The sequence below is a fragment of the Zootoca vivipara genome, chromosome 14 (assembly GCF_963506605.1).
Source record: "Zootoca vivipara chromosome 14, rZooViv1.1, whole genome shotgun sequence".
NCBI lineage: Eukaryota > Metazoa > Chordata > Lepidosauria > Squamata > Lacertidae > Zootoca > Zootoca vivipara.
The window spans coordinates 29452929-29475211 of record NC_083289.1 but is presented as its reverse complement, the minus strand read 5'-3'; the positions used below and the strand labels follow the sequence as shown (position 1 = coordinate 29475211).

The window sequence follows — 22283 nt, the reverse complement described above, 5'->3', positions numbered from 1 at the left end:
TGGAAAACTGATTGAAGGCTGCAATCCACAGGCAGGTGCAGGAATGCTTTTGAATACCGATTGCTGGGAACCACAGGAGGTGAGAGTGTTCTTGCTCTCAAATTCTGCTTGCAGGTTTTCCACAGGCATCTGGTTGGCCACTGTGAGAACAGGATGCTGGACTAAATTGGCCCATTTGGCCTGATCTAGTGGGCTGTTGATGTTCTTAGGGGATCTTGTACTGTCCCATAGCTAGGTCTGTGGCCCTCACCCTACTTTCAGCAGATCCTCAGTTGGCCTTTTGCCATCTTTAGGATTGCTTTGACAATCAAATTAGTCTTTCTTAAGGTTTAAATCAGCAGCAAACTGATTTAAGCAGGGGTCAGCAAACTTTTTCAGCAGGGGGCCGGTCCACTGTCCCTCAGACTTTGTGAGGGGCTGGACTATATTTTTTAAATAAAAAAAATATGAACTAATTCCTATGCCCCACAAATAACCCAGAGATGCATTTTAAATAAAAGGACACATTCTACTCATGTAAAAACACCAGGCAGCCCTCACAAATAACTCAGAGATGCATTTTAAATAAAAGGACACATTCTACTCATGTAAAAACATGCTGATTCCCGGACTGTCCGCGGGCCGGATTGAGAAGGCCTTAGTTTGGGGAGGCCTTAGTTTGGGGACCCCTGGTTTAAATAAATTACCCTACTGGAGCCTGGTGACATGTTTCGTTTGTTTGTTCCAATTGTGATGGATGAATCAGAATTGTAGAGTTGGAAGGGACCCCAAGGATCTTCTGGTTCAGGGGTCGGCAAATTAAGGCCCAACACAAGCGGCCCACGGGGGTCGTTTAACCGGTTCCTGAGCCACCCGCCCAGCGAGCCCCCCCACACTGCACTAAATTGGTGCAGCACGGCCCGGGGACTCGCTTCCTCGGTGCCGGAAATCGCGTCTGTGCATGCGCAGATGCCGGAAATCACATCAACGCAGATGCTCCAGCCCACCGAGGGATCTCCACTGGAGTGAACCAGCCCAGGCAAGGTAAACCTTGCCGACCCCTGCTCCACAACCTCCTGAGGGAGACCATTCCACTGTGGAACAACTCTTACTGTCAGAAGGTTTACCCCCTGATGTTTAATCGGGACCTCCTTTCTTGTCATTTGAAGCCTTTGGTTCAAGTTGTGTGACATGTCTTGAGATATTTGAAGGTAGCTATCATATCTCCTCTCAGTAAACATACCCAGCTCCTTCAACCCTTCCCCATAAGGCTTGATTTCCAGACCCTTGATCATCTTGGTTGCCCTCCTGTGTGCACATTCCAGCTTGTCAACATCTTCATTAGATTAAAACTTTCTTTTCTATAAAGTTGTGGGAAGTGCCCCTTTTCTTATTGAAACTAAAGTTGGTTTCCTTTCACATCAGAACTCCCAGAAAATCTTGCACACACTTAACTGTGCTTTGGTGAGCCATTGCTGTTTATCTGTGAAAGGGCAGGTATTTCCTGTCAAAAGCCCCCACCTTGCCTCATTTCCTGTTCCTTCTCATGGCTCTAGGGGAGTCAACTGCAGCTATCCATCCTCCCCAGGGGCCTCCATTGGAACTTGTGCGTTTTGCATGTCTCATCTTGGTGATATGAAAGCCACATGTACCCTTTAGCACCCCCAGACTGGCAGCTCAGTGAGGTACTCAAAAGGAAAGTACGTTGCTATGTTTGTAAGTGACGGTGAAAGCAAAGAGGTCTAAATGCAGCCTGCTTTGTGCCAGAAAAAGGAGTGAAACCAACACTTGCAGGGTGGTTCTTCAGCTAGTGAAACTGTTTCCTGTCTGCACTGAAGATGTTGAAGCAGCTGTAGTTTTTTCATGCCTAAGTGAGGACTTGAGAGAAGAGTTCTCCTCATTAGCCCTGTAAAACTATACCCTTCTGGCAGTTAAGTGATGTTTATGCAGCACATTGGATGTGCTTCTTCTGATCTCTATTGTAGAGTTTTTTAAAAATTTAAAAACAGGTTTTTTAAAAAAATTAAGACAAACAAGGCTTATGCTTCTTGAAAACATGTTCTTTGCTCATTTTCCTTGCTGTTAAGTTTTGAGGCAAGTCAAGGGCTGCACAACTGCTTTAAAGTTTCTGTTTAGTCCTAAGAAATTTTCCAGGGAGAAGTGGAAGTGGGAAATTGAATGGTTTTCTTATGAAAGTTAACTGAAGCCATCTTTGAGCATGCAAGTGTGTGAGCCTGGGTTGCATTGGAGACAAACAGGCCAATTAAAATCACTCACCTCTAGTAACTCGGACATACATTGGTAATTGAACATGAAGCTCACCCCACAAGTCTGCCTTTCCTCCATCCTTCTTTTTTGCTTTTACTTTCTCCTTTCTGACTACCAACATTGAGTTCCTCCTGGCGTCTGTTTCTCCATGAGATTTGTCCAGGCCAAACTGTCTTTTTCCCCCAGAGATGCTCAAGCCAGCTGTTTATTCTGTTCCTGGCCCCTTCGCTCTAAGCCATCATTCCCATCATCCCAGCGGTTCCATTGCCACTGGGGAAGGGGAGGGTTTTCCAGCAAGAGCAGAAACCACTTAGTCTGTCATGTATATAAAGCATACAGTCAAACCTTGGAACTTGAACATAATCCGTTCCGGAAGACCATTCGACTTCTGAAATGTTCGGGTTCTGAAGCATGGCTTTCGCTTGGTTGCAAGAGCTTCTTGCACTCAAGCGGAAGCCACGTCAGACATTTGAGTTCTGAGGAGCGTTCCGGGTTTTCGGCGTTCAGGAACTGAAACGTTCAAAAACGGAGCTGTTCGAGAATAGAGGTTTGACTGTATAGCTAACGCCTTTTTAAACCCCTTGTGTAAGTTCTATGTTTTAGAAGTCTTTTTAAGAACAAACAATTGTGTGTTTTGTTGAATAAATATTTGTTCTTGTTTTTAATGGTCTCCTAAAACGATTTACTAACAACTGCTCTTCCTCCCTCTTCTCTCCCCCTCCCCCTCCCCCATCAAACATCTTGCTTTGGGCAAGTGCAGTGCCGGAACCTGCCAAGCCCAGTGTCAATCAGCTATTACCTGCCACCTCCACTGCCGGCACAACCACAGCAACCAGCGGTGTTGGTGGCAATAATAATGCCAAGAGGGCTTTGGTCAGCAGTCAGCAGCAGCAGCAGCAGCAGTCGTCATCCTTGCCTCGATACCCACCTCGTGAAGTCCCTCCACGGTTCCGGCACCAGGAGCAGAAGCAACTCTTGAAGCGAGGGCAGCCACTGCCGGGGATCGCTGCAACCCTGGGGGCGGCATCTAAACTGCTGAACGGCCAGTCCGAAGGGAGCCCAGTAACAAGCGAGCAACCTGCAGTGGGTGGCGAAGGGCAGAGCAGCAGCAAAAAGCAAGCAGGTGAGGAGGAGGCGGTGAAGACCTCCCAATGAAAGGGACAAGTGCCTGTAAACTCTCTGGCTCACTTGGCAGGGGGGCTGCATGCCTTGGAGGAAGGCCTAACCCAGCTCTTTTCCATGCTCCTTAAGACCCATTTATAAATGTCACAACTGCAGAAACCGGATGTTCTTTTCTTGTGCTTCATGCCAAGACTGCAGCTGCAGAACCTGCCAAGGCACAACACATGGTCTCTCTGCCCTCAGCTCTGTCACCTGCATTTCCACACTTGGGGGGAGTGGAGCGGGCAGGAGGAATACACTTGCTGGCGTCAGTTCTTCCTTCACACTTGTGACCAGAAGATCGCTAGAGAGTTTCTCCACTTAAGAACATAGTACTGTTCTCAATGTAGGAGGAAGGTTGGTGCACCCATTGCGTGACTTAACATTTTGAAGAGGAGCATAATGGGGGCACATGCTTTCTATATGCCAGCAGTTTACTCTCAGAGTGATAAGAAGCTGGATGCTAAGAAGTCTGCATGGACAGCAAGCCGTTGTAGGCACTTGTCAGATAATCAGTGAGACCAAGAAGGTGGATGAATCTGGGCAGGGATGAATTGACCATTGCGAGACCACAGCAGACCAGAGAAGGCCGTAATAGTCTAAGCAAGAGCTCCAGAGCTTGCCCAGAGCTCTTAACAAGAGGGAGGGGCCAAGATGAGCTCCATAGCCAAGGCGCTCTCCCACCATTCCACTAGCTGCACTTCAGCTACCAGTGGGATGTGGTAAGACACCCCTACTGTAGATCTTAATGAGTGGGGAAGGGGGAGAGGCAAGTCATTTTAGGTATCAGGGCTCATTTCACGTGGAATATATGGACATACCTGTGCCTGCCCCTTTGGGCAGGCTCAGGTATGTCCCTATATTCCAATATGCAAGTACCTAAGCCATGTACGTTTGCAACATCTTGTGGTCCTAGTTTTCCAGAATTCTAGAGTCTTCTTGCCTCTGTTTCTTTGCTCACTGTACTGAATCTTTCTTTTTTGCTGTACCATTTCCAATGATCATGAGATGTCTTGTCTCCTCCTCCTCCTCCTCCTCCTCCTCCTCCTCCTCCTAGATCTGAACCACAGCACACTAGGATCCCATTATGAGAACTCTCAGTGGGGAACAGTCTCTTCCAGTGGTGACTCCAGCACAAACTGGGATAAAGTTATTGTAGACGGCTCAGACAAGGAGGCATGGCCCTCAATCACTGGCAGTGACGTGGAGCTGGCTTCAGAATGTACGGACACTGACTCTGCTTCTGCCTCGAGTTCTGGGTCGGAGAGGAACCTCGTCGCCATGGCTTCAAGGGGCCCAGGCAGTGAAGTGAATGGCCTGCGGAACGGCGGCAGCGGCCACTGTCCTCAAGCCAAGTTCGTCAACAGTAGCAACAGCAATAACGTGGGCAACGGGAGCGTTGGCAGGTCGTGGGGCGCGTCCCTCGGCTCCCTCGTGAGCTCCTGCCCACCGATGCCCGCCGATGCTCCTAATGGCATGTCAGAAAGTAGCAACAATAGAATGAACACTTGGAGCGCGCTCAACTCATCCAATGGAGGATTAAATCCCAGCACTTTGAATTCCAACGGCCACCGCAGTGCCTGGCCTGTCTTGGAGAACAATGGGCATGCCCTGAAAGGGCCCGGAGGAAGCGGTAGCTGCAGCACAGGTTTAGGTCAGATAGCGAACAATCAGAGTATGAACTCGTCCAGCCTTGGCGGCTCCTGGGCCAGCCTCCAGGAAAACTGTGATCCCCAAGCGAATGGTACAAGGAAGGCTTCGCGGAGTGGGCAGCCTCAGAGCCTTAACCCCGAAGTGAATGGACCAAATAATAATAACACTACTAACTTTATGACCTCTAGTTTACCAAACCCTGCTGGTTCGATGCAGGTGACTGAACCGGCAAGTAGTAATACAGGGCCTGGGGCCTGGTGCGTGAGTGCCAAGAGCAGTCGGCCTCAGGCCCAGGCCTCCTCTCCAGTAATAAGCAGCACTTCCGTTTCTCACCTGAGCAATGGTGAAGCAAAAAATGGTGGAACTCCCAGTACTCTGTGGGGCACCTACAGCCCCACTTACTCCGGAGACACCTGCTCAAACAGCCAAGCCAATAGCGACACTGTGAATGCAAACCTAATGCAGCCTGGGCTCAGCGGGACCAGCAGCACTAACTTTGAAATCAATGGGGAGAAAGGAGCAGGGGCGTGGGAGGCGGCAGGCGGGGGGGCCAGCGCCCAGAATGTGGTGTGGGGGGGTGGGATTGGAATGGGGTCTGGAGGAGGAGGAGGCGGGGGCCGGAGGGGTCCTGCCCAAAGCACCACCTTAGCCGACGGAGAGTGGAACAAACTTCCAAGCAACCCCCACGCCTCCAAGGGCGGCAGTGGGAACGGTAAGAAGTTTACAAACATGCGGAAATCTTCCGAGGAGGAGAGTGCCGCAGTCGACATCCAGAGTTTTGCAGCAATTCAGAATGTGGAGCAGAACGGCGGGTGGACGAAAAGCAGTATTGCGGATAGCGACGGCAGTACCGAGAGCCCCGAGGAAAGATCCGCCGCGGAAGGGGCGAACCGCGAAAGGAGGAAAGCTGACCAGCACGCGTTGCTCCAAAGCATAGTGAACAGGACAGATCTGGACCCCCGGGTCCTTTCCAATTCCGGTTGGGGACAGACTCCGATCAGACAAAACACTGCCTGGGACACAGAGGTTTCTTCAAGAGGGGAGAAGAAGGCTGACAATGGGACGGAGGCCTGGGGGGGCTGTGTGGCCCAAGCCTGCGGCTCAGGGGGCCCCACGGAGAGGTCCAGCCTGCATGGCAACAACGCTCCATCCAGCCAGGGTTGGGGCGATCCAAAGTCTGCTACAAGGTGGGGGGACTCCAAAGTCTCCGGCACCCAGGGGGGGTGGGAAGAGGGCTCTGCTTCCACTGCACAGGCCAAGGGCAATCAATCATGGGGGAGCGGCAAAGAGGACAGATGCTCATCATCGCAGTGGAGCGACCCAGACAAGCTCAAGCAGGGGTGGGGAGATGGGCAGAAGGCAAGCCCCGGGTGGGCGGCCCCAGCTGTCGACGGCTGGGGGGAGAATCTGAGAAGCAATCATTGGGGCGAGGTGAAGAAATCCAGTTCCGGCAGCAGTGACAGCGACAAGTCGACCTCTGGCTGGAAAGAGCCAGGCAAGTCCGGCGCTGCGCACTGGGGGGGAGGCGGTGGCAACAACGCCAAGCCAACGAGCTGCACGGGATGGGAAGAGTCTGCCAAGCCAAGCCAAAGCCAGGGGTGGGGAGAATCTCCTAAGCCAAGCCGCTCCCAGAGCTGGGGGGGAGAGGCACCATCCAAGCCCCCTCCTTCCCCAGACTGGAGCAAGCAGCAAGAGGTGGGCTGCTGGGGGGCACCGTCTGCAGCAAGCAAGCCACCGGCCGCAGGATGGCTGGGAGGACCAATGCCGCCTGCAGCCAAGGAAGAGGAGCCCACCGGATGGGAGGAGCCATCCCCCGAGTCCATTCGCCGCAAAATGGAGATTGACGATGGAACTTCGGCTTGGGGCGACCCGAGCAAGTACAACTACAAGAATGTGAACATGTGGAACAAGAACACTCTGAACAGTGGCACTGGCTGTTCAGACCAGCAGGCACAGGGAGTGCAGCAAGGGCTTTCTTCAAGCGCCATGAGCAGCATGGAGACGGGTGGCGGCAGTGGCAGCAGCTCTGGTAAGGCTCCATTTTCCATGATCTGCCCGACTGAGGCAACCCTCAGGCTCTACTTTGTTGGGGGGGGAGGAGGTTACTAGAGTGTCTATTGAAAAGCATTGTTATTTTTTTCGCTCCAAAAAGCTAGCGGGAAGTCAAGAATATGCCATGGCTTCCAGGTGTGGTTTGTCTAGAGTAGGCATCCCCAAACTTCGGCCCTCCCGATGTTTTGGACTACAATTCCCATCTTCCCCGACCACTGGTCCTGTTAGCTAGGGATCATGGAAGTTGTAGGCCAAAACATCTGGAGGGCCGCAGTTTGGGGGTGCCTGGTCTAGAGAGAAACACACCATCTTCCCACGTTCAGGTATCACAAGTCAGACTCCGGCTCATTTCCTGGTGGAGCAAACAGGAGCAGGGCAGAAGCAAAGCAAGCACTGTATTAGCTGCATTGCACAAGCATGCTGCTCATTTGTGTTTAACCATTGTTTGTTTTTAAGCTATGGTTTAAAGTTGGGTGCAAACCATGGTTTATAAAATTGTGTAGAGAAGTAGCCAGAAAATCATTCAGTGGTACATCTCAGCCTTGTCAAATCAATGAAAACTCACAGTTGTTGAAAGGTCCTGGGAGATTTGCAGAAGGTTGACTGATTTTGGTGTCTTGCCTTCCAAACAATACAAAGATACCACCACCACCCTTCAGCTGCCTTCTAGTCAATTCCTACTTGTATTTTGTTTTAATTGCAAGGAGCAAAATAAGAATTTATATCCTTGCCTGTGAATATTTTGGGGGGATGAACAAGTCACACATAGCATTTTTCTTGCTTATTGATCAACAGGCATTAACACAGCAAATGGGGCAACCCTATCAGATGGGCAGGGTATAAATATTATTATTGTTATTATTGTTATTATACGATCATCTTCTTTGAAGATCAGTTTGTGTTGGTGGTAGGATAATGTGAGCTTTCCGTTTGGTAGAACAGTTTTCCTCACAATGGAACTGAAATTGTTACTAAAAACGTCACTAAATTTTCTTTAAAGAATCCAAGTTAGCCTAGCCAAGTGTTCCCTGGCTTTGGGACCAGCTAATAATGTGAACCTCTTTTGAAAGGTTGGGGAGAGCCTCTTCCTGCTCCTGTTACTGTAGACAACGGCACATCAGCTTGGGGCAAGCCTGTTGATGCTGGTACTAGCTGGGGAGAATCGGTCGGTGATGCTATGAGTGCCGGTAGCTGGGGGAACACATCTGCTGGGCAGCAGGCTCCTCATAAACCTGGTACGTGCTTTTCTAGGTGGGCCGGAAGTGGGGAACTTGACTAGGGAAGTTTCCAGCTGTCAAGATCTGGGGGGTGTGGGGAACCAAGGGTGTGTTTGTTTGGAGAGCTGAATTAAGAAGGGAGGCCCTATGACTTGGGTCTGGGAGATCTGGGTTCAGATCCCTCTTTTGTCATTGGCTGCTGTTAGCTTGACTCACTCTTGTTCTTTGTAAAATGTGAGTCACAGCTTCCCAGTTGATAGTGCTGCATAGTGGCTATAGTGGGGGGGGGCTTGTTGTATCTGATGAGGAAAGAGTGAATTCTTTTTCATCACAATCAGGACCTAAGTCTATGCAAGTTCCAGATGGCTGGTGTGGGGGCGACATGCCTTTGCCAGGAAGCCATCAGTCGAACTGGGAGGAAGAGGACGACGTTGAGATTGGGATGTGGAACAGCAACTCTGCCCAAGAAGCCAATGCCTCTCTACACTGGCCACCATACCCTAAAAAGATGCCTTCTAAGGTAACCGAGTTTAGCTGCATAGCAAGACAGAGAAAAGCTCCCTCTACCTGTAAACTACCTGAAGCCTGTGCCCCCATTAAAGTCCTATGTCGGTGTGGATCAGTAGTCATATATCTAATAATGAACTTTCTACGCTGTTTGTGGTTACTTGTAGGGAACAATGAAAAATGGAAACAAGCAAGACGAAACGTGGATAAATCCATTTGTGAAACAGTTTGTGAATCTCGGCTTCCATGTAAGTCCTGAATTGGGGAGTGCCTGGCAGGGCAAGGACTCATCCCATGGCAATTCATTCTTTTTCCAGCCCCACTTCATATTGCCTGCTTTTTTCACTTTTTGCTAAAATGCACTCTGTGATCTTCTGTCTTGAAAGGCAGTCTGCTTGCCTGCCTGCCTTCCCTCCCTCATGAAAAGCAGAAGGGGTAGCCTGGAGTATACCAGTAAGCAGAGGCTGACTGTAATTAAGCTCTTCTTGGTTTTTCCTTTAGAGAGAGTCACCAGAAGAAATGATCCAGAGCAATAAGATGGATGTATCTGGAGGTAAGTGCAGGCATGGGGTTGTGGTTGGATGAATGAAAGGCGACTCAAGATAGAGGGAGGGCAGAGTATCTCAGTGATAGAGCACTGGCTTGGCATGCAGAAGGTTCCAGGTTCAATCCCCAATAGCAGCATCTTCTGGTAGGGCTGGGAAGGACTAGCCTCTACCAGTCCATTTAGATGGGCCAGTGATCTGTCTCAGTATAAAGACAACTTCCTGTTTATTTGTGGTCTTCTAAAAAGTGTGCATTTCTAGTCCAAATGGATCAGGCCTTGTTAAAAAATCAGCAATCCCAGTTATAACTTGCGCCTAAAGCAAATGAAATTGAGCATGTTGTTGTCAAAAAAGACTCGGCTTCGCCTGCGTTGTCTTCGCAGGAATTTCCTGTGCAAGGTTTGGACTGCTATTTTCATCCTGGCTGGGGCTGATGGGAGTTGCAGTCCGAAACAACTGAAGGGTGTCAGGTTGGGGAAGGTTGCTTTAGGACAGAGGTGCCCAAACCTTTTTCAAAGAGGGCCAGATTTGATGAAGTGAACATGCGTGAGGGTGGCCACAGTTGAGCTTTTTTTTTAGGATTGAAGTTGGTGAACTTTTACAATTTTACCCCAAAGTTGTTGAGCTTTTCGGATTTTATCCAAGGACATAACTGCCTCGGGGGCCGGATTAAATTGACCGGCAGGCCAGACTTTGGACATGCCTGCTTTAGGAGAACTTTTTGTGCTCGTGGAGTTCAAGCAAGAGGCAGTGTTTGTCTTTTCTGTTGAGATCCACTGTTCAGAGCAGCTGTGTGAGGACGCTTTCCCATCTCCCCTTAGGGATGTTACCTGACAAACGGATGGAGATGGACAAGCACAGCCTGAATGCTGGAGAGTACAGCCGGGTGATAGGAAAAGGCCCTGGTGCCCGTCCTCAGATTTCCAAAGAGTCTTCCGTGGATCGAAATCCTTACTTTGATAAGGTGAGAAAGCCTGTCTCCTCCCAAGGGACAGTAAAAAAAACAATTGCTGCTGTACTCAATAAAATGATTGCTCCTGTACTAAAAAAAAATGCTGTGTTGCTAAAGAGTTGCATTGCGCTTCTCACCATGTCTACTCCGAAGTAAGTCCTTAATTCAGTGGGGCTTCCTCCCAGATAAATAGGATTCGAATTGCAGCCGTAGTGTGCTTCTGCTTAACCCTTAAATTTAATTCCTGTATTCAAGCTTTTCTTTATACATGCCATTCCAAATGTTTCGTTCAGCCTGAAAGGTGCCTATTCTAGGCTGCCCATCTCCAAATGAGTGAGTGGAAGACTTACTCTGGTACCTCTAGAATCCAGAGCAGAGGAAGATTCTGAGGGATGCTGATGTGTTTTCACACATAGTTTGCAGGGTTGGGGGACATTCAGTGCATAAAATGAAAGCCCAGCACCCTCCACCAGGAGCATCTAATGCTGTTGCTTTTGCTTTGAGTCATAGGCCCTTAAGAGAGGAGTCTGCACTCCTCTTTTCTCAATCGGTGGGCATCTCAGGAAAGCATTTTCTAAGCTGTTGTGCTTAATGTTTGATTTAGTGAATCGCTTTGAGTTTACCTTCCTCCAACAATGTGACTCATAAATATTATTATTAGATATTCCACAAACTCAACCTTTTGACTCAGGATTACTGCTAGCGCAACAGGACTCCCCCTGCTCTGTGTCAGCCAAATGGGCTTGGGAGGGTTGGGGAAAGCCCTACAATAGTATTTTTTTGGGGGGGGGAGGGGGTTCCATTGCACTAGCAGCCATCCTTGATGGGACCCTGACTTCATGCTACGCTGAATACAACCCACTACTAATTATTTTCTCAATAATTTTAAAGTTTTCTTATTTTTGCTAAACTGCTTAGAGGTTTTCTTACAAATCGAACAGTATATAAAAAAAAGAGTATCAGCCATCTGCTTAGAGAACCATCTGGCTCTGGACTGCAGTGGCACTAACCTCCTCTCTCCTGTTTTCTGACTTTTTCTCCCCACCCCGTTGATGCTGGACTTGTCTGCCTCTTCCTGTCCGTCTATCCGTCCTGCTGCTTGGCTTGCTGTCCAATCCTTGCTCCTTCAACTTGTCTGCCCAACCAGGATGGCCTTGTTGTAGCAGACGATTCCCAGAACATGCAGTTTATGTCCAATCAGAACGTGAAGTTTCCCCCTTCAAACAGTGCACTACCTAACCAGGCCCTTGGCTCCCTAACAGGGCTGGGTATGCAAAACTTGAATTCTGTTAGACAGGTAAGGCTGTGAGCATCCTCTTTACATGATGTTTCAACAAAGCCATTGGGCACTTCCTCAGATTTTAGCATGCTGTCTCATCCCCTTTGGTTTACAGACATTTAGAGAAGATGAATGGCAGCTTAAACCTTTTGGTCCTCTTCCAGTTAGTGAACACATGGTTTTAAAAAACCTGCAACCCTCTAGATCAGTGTTTCCCGAACTTAGAATAAATCATGTGCCCCTTTTGTAAGTTTAATCTTCCTGCCAAACCCCTTCTGGGGCAAAGTTAATTTGTGGGTATTTTTCATAATAATATTTTATCTCGACTAGAGCAAATTCTTTTGTGTACCCTTAGAAATCCTTTTGCGTACCACACTTTGGGAAACACTGCTCTAGATGCATATTTCTTGTAGCCTCTCCAGATCAAATATCTTTCAGGCAGGAGAATCTTCTGTCATCCTCTAGATCAGGTTTTCCAGATTCGTCCTTGGTGCCATACAAGGTGTATGTGGGCTGCTCTTGTGCTTGCTGGCTTCCCTTCCCCAGGGTTAAGTCATCTGCACGGTGTTGTAAAAACAGCCATGGTCAGAGAGCACCTTCCTTCCTTTTCATTTGCTGCTTTACACCACCTCCTCTTTACATGTGCCTGTTCCTCCCTTCTGCTTCTCATCGTAGTTTCTTTTTAACTTCTCAACCCTCCAACCGCTGTCCGTGTATCTGTGGGTTAAACCACAGAGCCTAGGGCTTGCTGATCAGAAGGTCGGCGGTTCGAATCCCTGCGATGGGGTGAGCTCCCGTTGCTCGGTCCCAGCTCCTGCCAACCTAGCAGTTCGAAAGCACGTCAAAGTGCAAGTAGATAAATAGGTACCATTACAGCAGGAAGGTAAATGGTGTTTCCGTGTGCTGCTCTGGTTCACCAGAAGCGGCTTTGTCATGCTGGCCACATGACCTGGAAGCTGTATGCCGGCTCCCTCGGCCAATAACGCGAGATGAGCGCCGCAACCCCAGAGTCGGTCATGACTGGACATAATGGTCAGGGGTCCCTTTACCTATGGAGAACTGAAGGCAGCAGAGAATCATAGATTCATAGGTACCCCAAGGGTCATCTAGTCCAACTCCCCGCAGTGCAGGAAACAGACCCTTGGGTGGACAGGGCTTGTGTTTACAGCCCCATCTGAGGGCTGTGTGGACCTATTTTTGCAAGCGCAGGCTTAGCCTTTGTGTTGTGGTTGTTGTTGGCATGTTCACTTTAGTCCAGAAAGCGTGGTTGGGGTGAGAAGAGAAGCAGCTGTGCCACTGCAGTATGTCTTGGGGGCTCCCTTCTTCCCTCAGGGTATCCCCTCATTAACCAAGGATCCTGTCACTGGTGAAGGACCTGGTGGGTTCCCAGTGTCTCCTTCTGTGGCAGGTAGATTTATCATACTGACTGGAGCTCCATTGTGGTGCTGTAGCTTGGGCTAGAGGTTTAAGATAGTGTTTCCTAAACTTGGGTCTCCAGCTGTTTTCAAACTACAATTCCCATCATCTCTGACCACTGGTCTTGCCAGCTAGGAATGATGGGATTTGTAGTCCAAAAAAAGCTGAAGACCTAAATTTGGGAAACACTGGTCTTAAGTCATGGAAGAGCCTGGTTCAAATTTTCCCCGAGCTTTCAAAGATCACTAGCTGGCTGAGGCAAATCCCAATCCCTGCACTTGAACCTACTTCCCACTTCCATCATGAGGACACACCTAGGCAGTGCTTTTTCCCCCCTGGTGGGACGCAGTGGTACGCATACCCTTAAACATTTTGTGAATCTAAGATTGGCCTCATTGAGGGGCAGTATTTCAATATGAGTAGGAAAATGAGAGTGCCCCATAACATTTCTTTTTAAGAAAAAAAGCACTGCACTAGGCATGCTTCCCTCAGCTCCTTGCAGGAGTGCTGGAATGCAGGCATTCTTTTTTGCTTCCAGGCAAAAGAGTTTCAGGGTCTACTAAGAGTCAAGGATATGAGAATGTCAAAAGAGCTCTGCAGCAGTTGGAGCCTCTCAGTGGACAACCAGATTCCCCAGTGGGAGGAAGCCCACAAAGTAGCTCTCTCTGTAGAATTCAGAGAGAGATGGAAACTCTGTCTTACTCTCTGGTTTCAGGGTGATGCTTGTTTGGTTCAACGTACGTCTCAGCTCCAAGCTCACCTTAGAATTGCCGCCTTCCTACCAAAACAGCACTAGGCTGAACAGTTGTCTCTTTCCCTACATGTGATGAATGCAATGCTTAAGGACAATGCAAGAAGCAGCTTCAGTAGCTGGCAGACCATAATTTCTGTCACTCCTGACTTAAGCTGCCACTTTATGTTTATGTGCTCCTGCTCCTGTCTTGGGAGAGGGTGGGAACAGCTGCTCAGCCCTCTTTTTACGTTCTCTCTGCAGAATGGCAACCCCAGTATGTTTGGAAATCTAGCAGCACAGCCCCGGAGTATGCAGCCGTCTCCAGCACAGCCTCTTAACTCATCTCAGCCTAACCCACGTGCTCAAGTGCCTCCTCCATTGCTCTCCCCTCAGGTGAGGCTTGTGAAAGAGAAGGCCTGGCCTGATCTGGGTGGGTGGGTGTGCTAGTTTTGTAAAGACATTCCTCTCTTCAAAAATGATGGCTGCCAGGCTTGGTCCCAATAGCACCTGCCCTAGTACAAGCACCCACAAGTCACATTCTCCACCTCCCACCTCTCCTCTTCTCTCTTCCACCTCCCATTACGATTGTGGTGAGAAGGTGCTGGTTGCGTGTCTCCCTCCCTCTTTCCTAGCCAACTTCCAACCTTCATGTCATTGTCATGCTTTTCTCCGCTTTGCAGGTTCCAGTATCCTTGCTGAAGTATGCACCAAACAACGGGGGCCTGAATCCACTCTTTGGCCCACAACAGGTAGCCATGTTGAACCAACTCTCCCAGCTCAACCAGCTTTCCCAGATCTCCCAGTTACAAGTAAGTGAGACACTTCTTCCCCCAACTTTGCTTAGAAAGTGCTCATCCTCCCTGACTCCTCCCTGACTTCTTCCTGACTTTTTGCAGCGATTGCTGGCCCAGCAGAGGAAAGTGCCGAGCCAGAGAAACATGTCCTCTGCTGGGGGTGGCGGCCGCCAGGAGCAGCAGCAGCAGCAGCAGCAGCAGGTAGGGTTGGGGAAACCTTTTTGTTTAATATTTTTAATATTGGTTTTGCCTTCTCTTGACCTGAATTGATCGGAAAAGTTCAAGTTGAATTGGGTCTTTCTCCGCTGACCCATACGTTATCCCCTCCTTCACATATCTCTTGTTGCCAGTTCAGGGCTGTTTGTCTGAGAACTGGAATATTTCAGTATTTCAGGGGAACGGTGGACACCCCTTTGCAAAAGCTAGGATGCACTTAGCAACACACCTTGGCAAAGTAGGTGAATCATCTGTTGTGGAAGAACTAGCTCACTTCTCAATCTTAATCTCAGGGTTGTGGGTTCGAGGCGCACATTGGGCAAAAGATTCCTGCACTGCAGGATGACCCCAAAATGGCTGGGGAAGCCCATTCAGATGGGCGGGGTATAAATAATATATTATTATTATTATTATTATTATTATTATTATTATTATTATTTATGGTCCCTTCCAACTCCTCGATTCTATGATTCTCCTGTTTTCCATCCTGCTGCCTTCATGGCCAAAGGAGCATCTCTTTTCCCTCTCTCTCTGCTGGATAAAGTTATTCTAAAGGTTGTTCTAATCAGACCACTTTATTTCAAAGAACAAGTGCAAGTTGACCACCTATGTTTTGCAGCCCAGATCAAGGACTCGCTTTGTTTAAATATTGTACATTAACAGTGACCATTTTGCAGATTGAAAAGTAGATAGGTTTTATTTGCAAATAACAGTTATTTTAACATCCATTACCAACAATACATAGACAACATTATAATTTAGGAATAATAATTTAGGAATAATTTATTGGCCAAGTACCAACATAATTGGAATTTTGCTTCGGCTACATTGCAATGTACATATTGCGGATTCAAGTCATGTTGGTTGTTTGTTTTCTAAATTATGTCTGCTGCTCTGTTTGACTGTTATTAGGATGCTGCTTTAGACAGAGTCAGGCCATCCAGCTCAGTACTGTGTACAACACTGATTGGCAGTAATGGCTCTCCAGGATTTCAAACGGGGGGATCTACCTGGGAATGCTGCCAGGGATTGAACCTGGAACCTTCTGCATACACTGAGCAGCTCAGGTGCTGATAACACCAAGGTTGCAGGTTCGATCCTTGCATATTTATGCATTGCAGGGAGTTGGACTAGATGATCCTGATGGTCCCTTGAAGCTCTACAGTTCCATGGTTCTATAGCTGCCTGCTATATAAGCTGTGGCTTCTGTTTCACAGCTACAGTGGAGCCACTTCCTAGTTGTGCAGGCCTCAGACAGGACATCAGTCTCAAATCCATTTTTTCCTCTCTCTATTTGAAGAGTCGCGCTCTCAATATGCAGCAACAGATGATGCAACAGTCTTGTCAGCTGGATCCAAACCTACTCATGAAGCAGCAGCAACAACAACAGCAGCTGCACCCATCCCAACAGCAGCTCCATCATTCCACCATGAAGTCTTTCGTGGAGAATGTTGTGCCCCATGCCAACCCAGAGCTGCAGAAAGGGCCGTCGCAAATCAATGCATTCAGCAACTTTCCCATAGGTGAGTGTCCTCTCCGTCTTGTCATGGCTAATCTGCATCACGTGACCAAGGGTGTGAGCTGGGTCAGTGCTTGGTCTTAGCCTCTCTCAAAAGAGAGTCAGTGGCTGCCTAGCTAAGCCTCTTTTCTTTGATTCTGCAGCCAGCAATAACAATCCTGCCAGTCGGTTACCTAGCTTTCTTTTGGTGCCTGACTTCACCAGATTAAAGGCATAATGTATGTGTATGTATTGCAAATCCTCAATGGAGGCCCCGTTTAGGATCCTCAAAGGAAACAGGGTTCCCGGTTGCAAGTTAATGTATAATTTAACAGATTTTCCATTCAATTCAATTCAATCAACTGCTTTGATTGGCAGAATTCAATATTTTAGTGTGGCAGCACCCACACTCTGGAACTCCCTGCCTCTTGACGTCAGGCCAGTGCCTGCTAGAAACATTATTGTTTAGACAAGCCTACTCCAAGGTTTAGAACGTTGATCTGAGCTTTAACTTGTTTGAAAGTCAAATTTATTGTTGTTAATTCCTTCTTATTGATAAATGTTATGAATTGAATAAATAAAATTGTTTCCTCCCAAGCTTCAGTTTGAATTCCACTCTTCAGTTTGAGGCTTAATTACTACAGCCTTCTGAAAAGTGTCCCGTCTTGCTGTTTAGGAGCTGCTGCTTCTGTTTTGCTTGGAGACAGTCTCCCAGCTCAAAAAACAATGCCTCTTTTGGGACCTGAGTACAGCAGCAGCACTCTCCTCGCTTGTGGTTCTGAGATGGTGGTATTCCTAGTGAATCCTGCCTCTTGACAGTGAAGGTTGCAGAGGCCTGTTTTATTCAGACTGCTTTGCTTAGCTGAACTGGAGTCCAGTGAGTGACTGCTCCCAATGCTGCATTCTTGGGAGGCATTTTGGTGCGGGGTGACCTGTCTTATATAGATCAGTCCAGCTGTTGTTGGCTCTTGTAACCCAATTTCTTCGATGCAGGATTGAACTCAAACTTGAATGTAAATATGGACTTGGGCAGTATTAAGGAGCCACAGTCCCGGCTGAGAAAATGGATGACTGTGGACAGTATTTCTGCTAACACATCGTTGGATCAAAATGCCAGCAAAAACGGTGAGTGGAATGCAAGGGAGGGGGAAGAAAGAGGGCCCCAAACACTGTCTTCCAGGTGCAAAGATGGGTGCTGCAGAGAGAAGGGGTGTAATTTGTGGATATTCATTGTGAAAGGTGGCAATAAAGCTTTCGTAGTGTACACCTTTTATTCTGACTAAAGCAGGTTTCCTCAAACTCTGCCCTCCAGGTGTTTTTGGCCTACAACTCCCATGATCCCTAGCTAGCAGGACCAGTGGTCAGTGATGATAGGAATTGTAGTCTCAAAACATCTGGAGGGCCGAGTTTGAGGAAGCCTGGACTAAAGTATGCAAATCGGTACAATACTTAAAAGGTTGCATATCTTTGAGTTTTTTGTAAAATGTGATGAGAGTGGCAAGAGGAGAGAGGAGTGGGCTGTAAGTAGGCAGGGGAAATGGACTTGGGGCCACATGGGGGCAAGATGTCATGTAGGATGTCAAAGCTCCCAAGAATCTCTGCCTCCAGGGGGCCTTCTGGCGGTTCCCTCACTGTGAGAAGTGAGGTTACAGGGAACCAGGCAGAGGGCCTTCTCAGTAGTGGCTTCTGCCCTGTGGAATGTTCTCCCATCAGATGTCAAGAAAATACACAACTATCTGACTTTTAGAAGATGTCTGAAGGCAGTCTTGTTTAGGGAAGCTTTTAATGTTTGATCTTTTATTGTGTTTTTAATATCCTGTTGGAAGCCAACCCGAGTGGCTGGGGAAACCCAGCCAGATGGGTGGGGTATAAATTATTATTATTATTATTATTATTATTATTATTATTATTATTATTACTATTATTAGGGTTTCCCCAGCCACTTTGGGTGGCTCCTTGCATGGTTATTTTCTCCGAGAGGCCCTTGCATGGTTTGAAGCATAATCCCACAGTCACACTGGAGTGTCTTTTTTTTTTGGTTGCCAAAGAAAGCCGATGGTCTTGGGAATTTGCAGCAGTTGCCTGCCAGATTCTGCCCATGCAGACACATCTCATTTGCCTTGGCTGCCAGCCATAGATAATTTAGAGGAGAATGAAGACCTTACCCTGGACCAGGATGACACCTGGGTGCAAGTGGGGATCTGACCTGCTGCACCTTGGCAGGGACTGGAGTACTACTTCTGGCTTAACTCACAATGATGTTCTGAGCTGTGGGTGTAAAGGAAGGGGTTAATCTCTAGTGGTTGCTGTTGGCAGCTCAGTGGCCAATCTGATCAGCAGTCTCCTCTCTTCCAGGTGCTATTTCAAGTGGCTTTAGGTTGGAGGAAACTCCCTTTGTTCCCTACGACTTCATGAACAGCAGTAACTCACCAGCCAGCCCTCCTGGATCAATTGGGGACGGCTGGCCACGTGCCAAATCGCCTAACGGTTCTAGCAGTGTCAATTGGCCACCAGGTGGGTGGCGTGCATCAATCTGTTCCCCCAAGATTTGGGGCTTGAGGCACAGGAAACCCAAGTTCTTCCCTTCTTGGGTGGGGGAAGATGGTGGGAGCAACTGGTTGAAGGGGGGGACTTGAGAAGTCTCTAGGGAAGGGTAGAGGAGTTCACCTACGTGCCTTCTCTGGCCGTGACAATAAATTGTGGACCCAAGAGGCAGCTGGAAAGAATAGTTTTGTGCTAGGAAGTTCCACAAGTTAAGTGTTGGGGGTGGGGAGGACATGCATATGATCTTGCAGCTGGGAAGGGGACTACGAAGGTGCTCCTTAGAGGACGCATTTCTCTCCAAACTTTGAAGAACTCTGGGGAAAGCCCAAATCTTTTTCTGAGAATTATTGGAGAAGGAGCAGTCCTGTTGTGAGTTGAAGTGGGTCCCCATCCCTGCCCTTCCCCTGCATGAGGCTGAATTGGGCCCAATAGTTCCCCCATGGAATAAGCTCAGCCTCCTGATCCTTTTTTTCCAAAATGCTAGAATTTCGTCCTGGTGAGCCGTGGAAAGGTTATCCAAACATCGACCCTGAAACTGACCCGTACATCACTCCCGGCAGCGTCACAAACAATCTGTCGATTAACACTGTGCGGGAGGCCGACCACCTCAGGGACAGGAACAGCGGTATGTATCTGGGAGCAGAAGCTGGTCACTTGAGAATTCTGCACAAAAGAGCCCCTTTCAGTGGTCCAAAGTTTTTGCCAGTTTGTATTTTTCCTGAGCTTTTTGTTGTCTTGCCTGATTTAAGTGGCTTGGTCTTTGGCAAGTCTCTAGAGGAAGGAAATCCTGCAGCTCTTGAGACCCTTGCTGAGTCCTTCTCCATACCCAGCAAAATGTAATGCAAAGGAGAGCACAAGGAGCTGGTTAGGTCTCGCCTGACCTGACCTGAGCAAGAAGGGTCCCCCCAGCCCCACTCAAAGATTCTTGATGCTCTCCACCTAGGAGACATTCTGGAAAGCCCAGGTGTGAGGCAGTCGGGTCCACTTGGATTTTGCACGTCCTCCATTCTGCTGCAGTTGGGTAGCCTTGCATGCTGCTTCTGCAGAACTGCAGCCAGGGTGGAACTCAATAGCCTGTGTGCATCTTGGCAAGAGTGGGGGAAGAGGGCCAGAACGCCATCCCCATAGAGTTCCCCCCGCCCTTTGAGTAACTTGCAGCCAACCATGGCTTGATCCCTGAGTTGAGGTCTGTTGGTCTGAGCAGTGCTTGGGGAAGAAGGGTTCCTGTGGGCAGGAGAGAACTGAGCTGTGCCTGGGTGACCAGAACTGCACCCACCTCGCTGGGCTCTGCGTTCCAGTTTGCAGCAGGGTTCAGCCCTGGAACCTGCATTTCAATGCTGCGGCGCATGTGAAGAAACAAGGGTGCCTTTCAGCAGCTCCAGGCTGTCTCTCCCTTGCTGCTGGTGACCTCCAGGGCTCCTCCAGGAGCATAATGAGCTGTCGACTTTTTCCTGGTAGGGTCATCCTCATCTCTGAACACCACGCTGCCTTCAACTAGTGCCTGGTCATCCATTCGTGCCTCCAACTACAATGTTTCCCTCAGCAGTACAGCACAAAGCACTTCTTCTTCAGGTGAGGTTGGGTGTGTCACAAGCCATGTCTGCCTCCTCCCCTCGAATGCCGCCATGAACTTATCTGCCCAGAGTCCTGTGTTGCCCAGATCAGCCCACGGGGAAGATTGGGGAGGGGCACCAGGAACAGCTCTCCTTTTTCTTTTTCTTTTCTTTTTTCATATGCCTTTGGTTTCCTTTCCTCCCAGCCAGAAACAGTGACTCCAAATCAACGTGGTCTCCTGCTTCCATTAACAACACCTCTCTGGCTCACGAGCTGTGGAAGGTTCCTTTGCCACCCAAGAGCATCACCGCTCCCTCGCGCCCACCACCAGGACTGACCGGGCAGAAGCTGCCTCTGTCCTCGTGGGAGAACTCTGCGCGGCTCGGGAGCAGCTGGAGCAATTCCGATGCTAGATATACCCCTGGTAAGGGTCTGGGTTGCCTTTGGCCAGGCTGGCTTTTTGCCTGCAGGAGTGAGGAAGAGAGGAGTGGGGTCTGCGGAAGGAGAAAGAACACCTTTCCTGGCTTTCTGGTTCTTGAGGCTGTGGGAGAGCTGCCTTGTTGCAGCTGGTAGCATTGCCTACCAGAGGGGCAAACCAAGGTGGCGCCGAGGGGGCCCCTGGAAATCATGGGCCATCAATCAGGAGCTGAAACGGGGCCTGAGGTTCAGACCCTCCCCACACTCTGTCCTCTCTCAAATCTCCCTGCTTCTTGCAGCATCTCCAATGCCAGCCTTCTGAACTGACTGGTGGCTGGAAACATGGCAGCCTGAGGGCATGGCCAACAAGCTCTGTACCACAGTCAACCTTCTGTTGCAAAGTCACTGTTGCTTTAGAGTGGCTGGTTTGATTCCCACACATGAACTAGAAGCCTTCAGCCTCATTCGCTATGGGGTGAAATCTGGCCCTTTTGTGGGTGGGGTAGAGGACCTTAAAAAAATCCCTGGCTTTCCCATGTGGGGGGTCTGCAGGCACCTTTTTCCACGATGGCAATGCCATTTCCCTCTTGCTTCTGGCAGGTTCAAGCTGGGGTGAGAGCAGCTCAGGGAGAATAACCAACTGTCTTGTCCTGAAGAACCTCACACCTCAGGTGAGTGAGGGCACAGCTTGGCCTTGTGCCAGGAGCCTGCAGGGGGGTTTGGGCCCTGTTCCCCTTGCCCTGAGGGCTCAGGCGGGTAGAGACAGTGAGTGAGTGTGTGCGTGCCTCTCTCCCCCCACCCCCACCCCATCCAGATTGATGGCTCCACCCTGCGGACACTGTGCATGCAGCACGGGCCGCTGATCACATTCCACCTGAACCTGCCCCACGGCAATGCATTGGTCCGCTACAGTTCAAAAGAAGAGGTGGTGAAGGCACAAAAATCTCTCCACATGTAAGTACGGCCGGGACCCTGGGGGGAAGAGGGGAGGTGCTTTTCTGTCCTGCTGCATTGGGGGGGGGGGTGCACAGAAGGCAAGGATTGGGGCCTCAGGGGATGCCAAGAGCAGCAGTGCCTAGCTGGCACACTTCCGTGTAAGCGGGTGGTCCCTGCCCCTCACTGGGCAGGAAGTAGACGTTTCCCATAGGAAACGTTGGTCCTTAGGGTCGACTCTGTTTCAGATACACTGCTGGAGATGCATTTGCTATGAGAGATGGAGGGCAGGGTAGGATTTAAAAGCACAAAACTCTTGAACTTGCTTTGAGCACAGGGTAGTCTTGAGGGCTGCAGATAGAACTGATCTCCTAGAAACACCAGAAGCTGCCTTGGGCTATATCACACCCACTGGTCCATCGAACTCCATATTGTCCACACACTGATTGGCAGCAGTGGCTCTTTTCAGACAGGCAGCAGAGTCTTCCCCCCCCCCCCGCTCACCCTAGAAATGACCTGGGGGGCTGAACCTGGGGCCTTCTGCACACAAAACAGGTGCCCTGCC

General features: G+C 49.2%; 1 protein-coding gene across 3 annotated transcripts in view; it reads left to right on the top strand.

Moving 5' to 3' along the window:
- The window catches only part of TNRC6A (trinucleotide repeat containing adaptor 6A), a 40358-nt gene that overhangs the window by 15424 nt on the left and 2651 nt on the right, over positions 1–22283 (top strand). Inside the window, exons 5-23 of one of the 3 annotated variants that reach the window (XM_060282688.1) lie at positions 3008–3370; positions 4466–7090; positions 8184–8348; positions 8669–8850; positions 9005–9085; positions 9339–9390; positions 10204–10346; positions 11482–11631; positions 14024–14155; positions 14443–14571; positions 14659–14757; positions 16073–16295; positions 17264–17395; positions 18626–18784; positions 19299–19439; positions 20273–20386; positions 20574–20792; positions 21386–21456; positions 21600–21739. In XM_060282688.1, the coding sequence (XP_060138671.1) occupies positions 3008–3370; positions 4466–7090; positions 8184–8348; positions 8669–8850; positions 9005–9085; positions 9339–9390; positions 10204–10346; positions 11482–11631; positions 14024–14155; positions 14443–14571; positions 14659–14757; positions 16073–16295; positions 17264–17395; positions 18626–18784; positions 19299–19439; positions 20273–20386; positions 20574–20792; positions 21386–21456; positions 21600–21739 (5320 nt within the window). The remainder of the gene's footprint in view (positions 1–3007; positions 3371–4465; positions 7091–8183; positions 8349–8668; positions 8851–9004; positions 9086–9338; positions 9391–10203; positions 10347–11481; positions 11632–14023; positions 14156–14442; positions 14572–14658; positions 14758–16072; positions 16296–17263; positions 17396–18625; positions 18785–19298; positions 19440–20272; positions 20387–20573; positions 20793–21385; positions 21457–21599; positions 21740–22283) is intronic. The other 2 variants (XM_060282687.1, XM_035130944.2) reach the window with 2 other exon arrangements.